Source organism: Antechinus flavipes, chromosome 1 (genome assembly GCF_016432865.1).
Source record: "Antechinus flavipes isolate AdamAnt ecotype Samford, QLD, Australia chromosome 1, AdamAnt_v2, whole genome shotgun sequence".
Taxonomy (NCBI): Eukaryota; Metazoa; Chordata; class Mammalia; order Dasyuromorphia; family Dasyuridae; genus Antechinus; species Antechinus flavipes.
Genome location: NC_067398.1, coordinates 100,620,583 through 100,628,924, shown reverse-complemented (window position 1 = coordinate 100,628,924; position 8,342 = coordinate 100,620,583). Strand labels below are relative to the sequence as shown.

Here is an 8,342-nt window from a genome sequence, read left to right as displayed (position 1 = left end):
ATGTGCTACCTAAACTATGGAGGGTATGGAGGAATGTTTCAATGCTAAATGGGGCTTCCATGTGACTGCTAAGTTGATAGTGGGGTCATAGAAAAATTCAGTAAGAAAAAGGACTACAGATTTATTTTAGCCCTTTGCTGGACACCTAAAATGACATTTTTTTTTTTTTTTGTTTTTAGACTGTTTCAAAAGAGTTCCAATGAGTAATGTCTATTCACTAATTTGTATAAATATATGAATCATTAATAATTTGTACAGTGGATATGTCCATTCTAAATTTTTTAGAACCTTTAAAAACAAACATTACATTTCCACTTCATTACTTTTTCTGGATTGGTGTGTGTGTGTGTGTGTGTGTGTGTGTGTACATACAGAGCACTCTTCTGTCTCTAAAATGTTTTTTACCTTTCTTCATTGCATCAGGATTCCATTATAACTCCATTATTGAGTCTCCAATAGAAGTGAACAATGCTGAGTTTTCCATAATAATGATACCCTAGGATTCATGGATTATAACGGACATGATGTGTCCAATTAAATATGATAAAAACATAATTTAAAATCTTAAATCTTAAACAACAGAATGAAAAAGGCATCTTCCCATTAAAACAAAACATACATCTGTTTCTTTATTTGTACACCAGCGAGACAGCCTCATATTTATTCACTTCAATTCTGCATTTGCACAAGAATGCAGTAATAAAATATCTGTACACTACTTCTGTTACAAATATAGATAATATTTAAAGTGACTTTACATATTCTAATGTAGGAGTTTCACGCTCTAAAATGGGAAGGAACACATGATAATGCCTTACCAGTTGTCTCAATAAACAGTCCCATCTGTTTTCCTTGGTCTGAGGCTATTGTACTATAAGATTGTTAATAGGAAGTAATGAAATGAAGTTATGTTAATCTCCTTAATTTTTCTATGAATTTACTAATGGCTTATCACCACAATAATTACTAACACACTGTTGTTTTCAGACATTAAAATTAATACTAATTGTTAAGCCAATCACCCGGATCATTAACACATTTTTAGTGTTGCCTTGGTAGTTAAAACTAGCACTTGAAATATTTCAGGTTTTCTGTATGCCACTCCATTTTTAGCCTGGCTGCTTCCTGCAGAAAAATATACACTGCACAGTAGTGGAAGTAAATGCCTACAACAATAGCAATATATCCTAGAATAGGTCATTAATGAAAAGGAAAATTTCTAAGAGTTTTAAAATATTTTTTCTTCAAAAACATTCAGAGATGCTATTTTACAGACTGACTGCTTCCAACCTAAGTTTAGAAAGCCTGATTCAACAGAAATGGATAAAGGCCAAAGAGAAATCCTCATTGAAATTGTGCAATCCTCAAGGTGAGGGCATTACTGAAAAAAATTCATTGCAGCTTTTCACACCAGAGCACAGTTTTTCATGTGTTTGTAGTAGGGGAGGAAATGTTGGCCATATCATACCCAATTTTAAAAAAAAAAATCTACATTTTCTTTTTCACCCTGAATTCTACCAATATTTACCCCCAAAATCATCCATATTGTCTCTAGTAACTATTTTTTCACATATTTCTGTTTTATCCTTTACAAAATATCATATATTTTTGCAAAGTTGTGATGTATAACTGGGTGGTGAAAAGAGAGGCATAACAAGCAATGATGGCCTGTGATATTCAGAACTAGATCCACAAAGACATCAAAGGAATTGACCGAATGACAAATATATTCAAAATGGGAAAAAAATGTCACTGTCCTCTGATACAGCTAAAGAAGCAAGTAAAGATGAGGTGAAAAAAAAGTGACAAGAAAAATTCCATTCTCTTTACTATTAAGAAATATTCAATAAGATGATCTGATGACCCAAGCATGCTATTGAAGTTCAGATCATGAGAGAATGGTCAGAGTGACAGTGCCTTTCGTCCTCTTCAGGATGGCAACTGCTTCCTCATGGGTCACCCCTTCTAGGCTCTGTCCATTGACAGCAATTATCTGATCACCCCTTTTCAGGCGTCCATCTTCAGCTGCAGCTCCCTGCAATGCAAAGAAAGGTTATTTGTCTCCAGAAAACATGGCCTTTCCACTAATGAACATATTCTCCCAAGGAAGTTCAAAAGCCCAATATTTGTCAACAAATTTGTAATATTACTCTTTATGATAGTAACAGAATTAAGATTCAAATAGATGCTCATGGAGTCCATAATGGCTGAATATTAATATGAAATAAGAAATGATGAATATGAATAATCCAGAGAGACATGGGAAGATTTATATGAATTGATATAAAATGAAATAAGCAGAAACAAAAAAATTCCTCAATACAATGGCTTCAAACATGTAAATGAAAGCATTACTATAAAGAAAGAGATCTCTAAGTAAAGTAAAAACCCCTGATAGGCCTAGAGAATAGATAATGAAATGTAACTGTCATCTCAAGGTAGCAAGTAAGAGAGAGGAACTATTTGGGGAAAAAGGTCTGTCAGGTATTTTCTTTGTTAAAAAGTGAGGTTCAATTAGGAGAAGGGAGGAGTTTGTGTACATTGAAAGCTGATTCCCTTCCAAAATTGGGATAAAAAGACAAAATGTATTAAACCAAAAACCACATACTGCTTTGGAGTTACACAACCTGAAGATCTAAACCACGGTGTAATTTTATTATTTTATCCTCTTTCTGTGGACCATAAACACTTGACTTAATGGTGGTATGTGGTTTAATAAAAGGAGGGAAAAAAACCTTTTTTACCTAAAATTAAAACTGAGATACCAGAGTGAGCTCGAACTTAGTGGTATTATAATAGGATACAGAGAACATCTGGTCCTATACCCTCATTTGATAGATGGGGAACTTGAGGTCCCAAGAACTGGAGGGACTTGCCCAAGGTTACACAATCACATAGATATTACAAAGACTTGAATTGAAGCCTTCCAGATCCAAGTCTTAAGCTTTTCCTATTTTACATGACACTATTTTACAAATAAGAAAACTGGTGCAGGGAGACTTAAGCAACTTACACTGCATAATAAATCCTAACTAAATTTAGAGCTGATTTCAAGTCTTTGGGTGGTTGTGAACAGACCTTGATTCAGCACTTTCCCAGAGTAGATAGGTAATGATGTGTAGTGGAAAGAATGGTACCCTTGATGACATTCAAGAAGTTCTAAAGAAGGGAGGGTTTGAGGAGAAAATAATGAGTTCAGTTTGGACAACCAAGTTCATGGTAGGAGCCATGCAACTGTGAATAAGATTTTTAGAAATCTAGAAAACTTATGAGTGTTTACTTAAAAAAAAAAAAAAAACTTTAATACTCTAACCACTTTGCCTTAAATAATTTTTGCCTAAGCTGAAGAAACACACAGATTTTTTTTTATCTATAACTAAATATGGTTTATATGTTTAGAAGAGGGAATAGTTAACTTAAATAAAGTTGGATAATTAGATCTCAAACTAGCTTGCTTTCAGGTAGAGCATTTGAAGTCAATGAAAACAATGGTGGTTTCCAAAACAACAAAAAATAACTACCACATGGATATGTGCACCACAGCATTCTTTTGAAATCTCACATTGAATTTTGTTAATAGATCTGACATCAATCAGCCTCCTGGGCTGTAAGGTTGTGGAATTCTATTTTTTTTTCTATACAGGAAATATTCACATGTCCATATAAAATTATTTTTTCCATGGATTTACAGTTTACTCTCTAAATACTGAGACTTTGGTCTTTTACTTTTTGTCCTTTTCTTCCCTCTCATGACCCTTTCCAATCCTGTAAGACAGTATCTATACATTAAATTAAATGGTTAGAAGATATGATGTGAGGATATTCCATGGCACAAAAATGAATATTTTTAATAGTTTCACTTCCTATTTTGGTTCACATTTATTTCTATTCATAGTCCAAACTTGGTGATCTTGTTTGTTTTTTAGGTACCCTGGACATTCTAATACAAAAAAAGCATACAATAAAACCATCTTTCAAGAATCAAAGATATTTTGAGCTAAAGAACATTGGAGAAACACCTTGTGGTGGTTAATAGGTGTGCAAAGGGGAACACATGGCTACCACATGATAATATAAAGACTAACACAGAAGAAATGTATAAGAAATGGAGGAAAAAGCCAGTTAAATATCAAGAAGGAGAGGTGAAGAATGGATAACCTGAAAGTACAATTGGCAATTATAAATCATAAAAAGGTTCTTTATATAAACATCTTTTTTTTAACATTTTGATAACTGTATTTCAAAATAATTATGTTCTTTTATAATGCTATGTACTATTTTATGCACTCAAAAACATTGTTCTGAAAAGGGTTTGTCCCTTGAAAAACACAAAACCAAACCAAATCAAAAGCTCCTGAATTACAAAAAGGATTCTAATATACAGTGAATAACTTCTGTATAGAGAAGCTATCAGAAAACATAGAAAAATTCAAGATTTGTACAAAATAAGAAGATATGGATATGTTGTGGCTTGCATGGATGGAAGAAATATTCACATGAGATCACAAATCCCCTGAAGTCTCTAAGTAAAAAATGCAAAGAGCCATTGGGTAAGAAGTTTCAAAAATGTATTATTATTATCTTTTTTTTAAAAAAAAAATGAAATGGAAGGATGATAGAGGAATGTTCTAGAAGAGAAAGATAGAAGTGAAATGGTATAAATCACCTCCATTTCTTATATATTTCCTCTATGAAATATTCTTATTCTCTCTCTCTCTCTCTCTCTCTCTCTCTCTCTCTCTCTCTCTCTCTCTCTCTCTCCTATACACACAAATTACTTTTCTTGAGAGTTTTTTTTTTTTTAAAGGGGAAGATCTGTTCTCTTTCACAACATGACTTTTATGGAAATGTTTTACATAACTTCATGTGCTTTCTTAATAAGACCAGAAGGTGGGGATAAGAAAGAGAATTTTGGACTCAGAAGTTTTAAAAAACAAATGTTAAAAAAAACTGTTTTAAGCATAACTGGTCAAAATATTAAATAAATTAAGAAAAAAACTATTAAATTGAGCTCAAAAAAGTGTATCCCTCAACATGATGGGTGATTGCCTCATGATGTAGAATGAGATATAGATGGACATGGGAGGAATTTGTTTTATTTGGCTGTGCATTTTTGCTACCAGCATTTTGTTTTTCCTTCTTTTTTCCCTAATGAGGAGCAAAAAATAATAATTAATAATAAAAGCTTAAAATATAAAAATGTAGTAGTAGTAGTAGTAGTAGTAGTAGTAGTAGTAATTGCTTTTTGCAATGAGAGGTAATTCTGCCCACTACGGGGTTATGTGATGGAAATGATGTGAATAAATAGGTCAGGTGAAAGTATATAGCTTGTGTATTTCAGACTATCAATAAAAATGACAAAATGCAGCAGAAAAAATTCAGTGGTTAGAAATGAAGAACCATGGGATCTAGTCTAAACTTCATCAGTAACCAGTTTATAGACAAACCCTAACTCCTTTCTGTGCTTCAGTTTTCCCAACTGTAAAGTGAGAAATTTGGTGCAAATGTCCTCTAGCCTCCATTGAAGGGAAAAATTCTTATTCAATAGTTTATTCTATGAACTAGCAATTCTCATTCTAGTAAGCCTTTCTCATTCTAGTGCAAGCAGGATCCTTGACCCTCAAACATTATTTTAATCAAGCATGAACTATAGAAGGTCTGACAAAACTGGTTTAATCAGAAATTATGCATCTCTCATACAGGGACCAACTTCATTGTTTAATGAAACACACCATCAGGAGTTTGATTGTGGGTGCTTTTGTTGTTTTGGTCATAGTAATTCATTGAAACAATCTGCTGAAGCAAAGATAGAGAGGATAAAAAGAGAGAGTTCCTAAAGAAAGAACTCACAGCAATGAAATAACTGACCTTATCAAGTGCAACAATAACATGGCAATAACAAAAATATTTACATGTTTTACTTATTTTCAGGGTTTAGCTTAATATAACTATTTTATTATTACTTTCCATAACTTTAAAACATAGTCTAATATACAGTAAGAACTTAATATAGGTGGAATGATTGCCTAAAAGGAAAGGATATCTATCCTTAGATAGCTGGCATTTCTAGTATTTACTATGTGACAGACACTATACAAAGTGCTTTCTAATTATCTCATTTTATCCTGATAACAAACCTAAGGAAAAAGTGCTATTACAGAGGTTTGATAATTTGCACAGCCTTCCATAGCTAGGAAGTATCCAAAACCAAATTTGAATGCAAGTATTTCTGACTCAGGGCTTGGAACTCTATGGGAGTATTTCTCCCTGGAGTTTATCTTCATATAACAAATTATTTAAACTATTAAAATTGAAAACTGTATTAAGACTTTAAGGACACCTTGTAAAAGTAGGTTCTGTTTTCAATGATAAAAGGATTTATCTAATTGCATATCTATAGAGATTCCATAGCATTACATACAATTTTAATTTAGATTCATTAACTTTAAGTGAAATTCGGAATCAAATTGGACAAAAATATTTAATAGCTCATTCCTATAGGGAGTTCCCAAAGAAAATGATCAACTGCTGGTCATTTGGCATTTACCTCAGGCCATAAATTAATAAGCCAGCTGCTGACCACTAATAATGTTTAGGGGGAGAATGGAATGGTTAAAATGTGTGTTCTTACCTTTGCAAATACTGTTTTAACATAAATAGGTAGGTCTCCATGAGGGCTGCCATATCCTCCCACTATACTGAAACCTAGACCATCTGGTCCTCGGTCAAGAGTAATACTCTTATATTGAGGAGGGCTAAAGTAGAGAAAGAAAAAAAAAGAATTTTTAGTATGTGGGTGTGGATATGATATATATGGAATTATCTGACAAGAAAGTCTGCCCGATGCTGGCAGCAGGTATATTATGAGTTTGCTATGGTGGGAATTCTAAATTTGCATAATCTAATGAAATCCCACTTAACACCTTAAATCTATTATTCATTTACAGTTCCCTTATACACAAAGATATTCACAGCATGTTCTCACTCAGCCCAGAACTTTATTTGTTCTCTACTTTAGACAGAAAAGCTGCAGTTTAGTGGACTATTAAAGTAATGTGATTTATATGAGCATCCCACTGTGCAGAGACAAGAACTGAGCCTAAAAGAAAATAAATACCACAATAGCATTGAGTCATTTACAAACACACCTCATTTATTTGTGCCATCATTTATTATGTGGTTCCAGGATTTGCACTCATGGAAAAGGAGATTATGTAACTGTCCATTTTAGGGCTTATATCTAAAAGTCCAGAGGACAAAAGACACAGTTTGACAGTTTCACCTCCAGATCACACCAGTTTGTTAACATACCAAGCTAAGTCTGAGTTAGTGAATATGAGATGGCATGCTTTACTTGGTGATAGTTTTAATCCAATGTAAATCTGTAAAGGGACAGAGGCTTGACCTATAATTTCACTAATACAGGAAGATCCCAGGGACAAGTAGGCAGCAGTGGATAGAGCATTAGTCTGGAGTCAGGAAGACTCATCTTCTTGAATTCAAATCTGGCCTCAGATACTTTCTAGTTGTATGATCCTGGAAAAGTCCCTTAACCCTGTTTGTCTCAGTTTCCTCATCTGTTAAGTGAGCTGGAGAAGTAAATGGCAAAGCAGGCTAGTATATTTGCTAAGAAAACTCCAAACTCCAACTCACAAAGAGTCAGACATGACCGAAAAGCACTAAACAAGAAGTTAAAGAAATCCTCTCAAGCTTTAGCACTTTCTTTGCAACTTAATCTTAGAGAACTGCTTAGAGAATTGAGAAGATAGGTGACTTCCTTAGGATGTGACCCAATGATGGGTCAAAGAAAAGACTTCAATCCAGATTTTCATAGTTCCCAGACCAGCTGTCTATCCACTACACCACATTTAAGCTTTTAGTATAAAATTTTTATTACATTATGCTTTTTAACAGGATAAAAGGATATATTTTGTCCATTTTATTATTATTGTTACTTTTCATCTATGCATTAGTGTTATTAGTGTTTCAGGGAATTAAGATGGTCATGGTTATCAAGAGCAGAGAATGGATATTATAGGAAACAAGTACTGAAATCATTCCTGCTTCTTCTTCAGTTATTCTTCACAAATCCACATCTCAAGTGTGGAACATATTCTTAAATTTTATATAAAAAAAATTGTGCTCACCCTAAATCATCCTGAAAAATACTGTTTGATGTCAGGCCTGTAAAGGAAAGACTAGAACCAGCTGGCTCCTGTGGTGGACTAGTGACAACACTAACATCTCCTCCAGCAACTACCTGTATACAAAAATACAAAAGAGAGGCAAAATAAAACCCTGAATTCATGTGACTGATGCTGATCTCCACATCAGTCAATTTT

General features: G+C 33.5%; 1 protein-coding gene across 1 annotated transcript in view; it reads right to left on the bottom strand.

Annotated features, from left to right (window-relative positions):
• Window positions 1-597: 597 nt before the first annotated feature.
• MPDZ (multiple PDZ domain crumbs cell polarity complex component) overlaps window positions 598-8,342 on the bottom strand; it is a 215,033-nt gene continuing 207,288 nt past the window's right edge. Inside the window, exons 46-48 of the mRNA XM_051970827.1 lie at window positions 8,148-8,260; window positions 6,632-6,755; window positions 598-2,035 (exon numbers count right to left, since the gene is read on the bottom strand). Coding sequence (XP_051826787.1) covers window positions 1,889-2,035; window positions 6,632-6,755; window positions 8,148-8,260 — 384 coding nt within the window. The 3' untranslated portion in view covers window positions 598-1,888. The remainder of the gene's footprint in view (window positions 2,036-6,631; window positions 6,756-8,147; window positions 8,261-8,342) is intronic.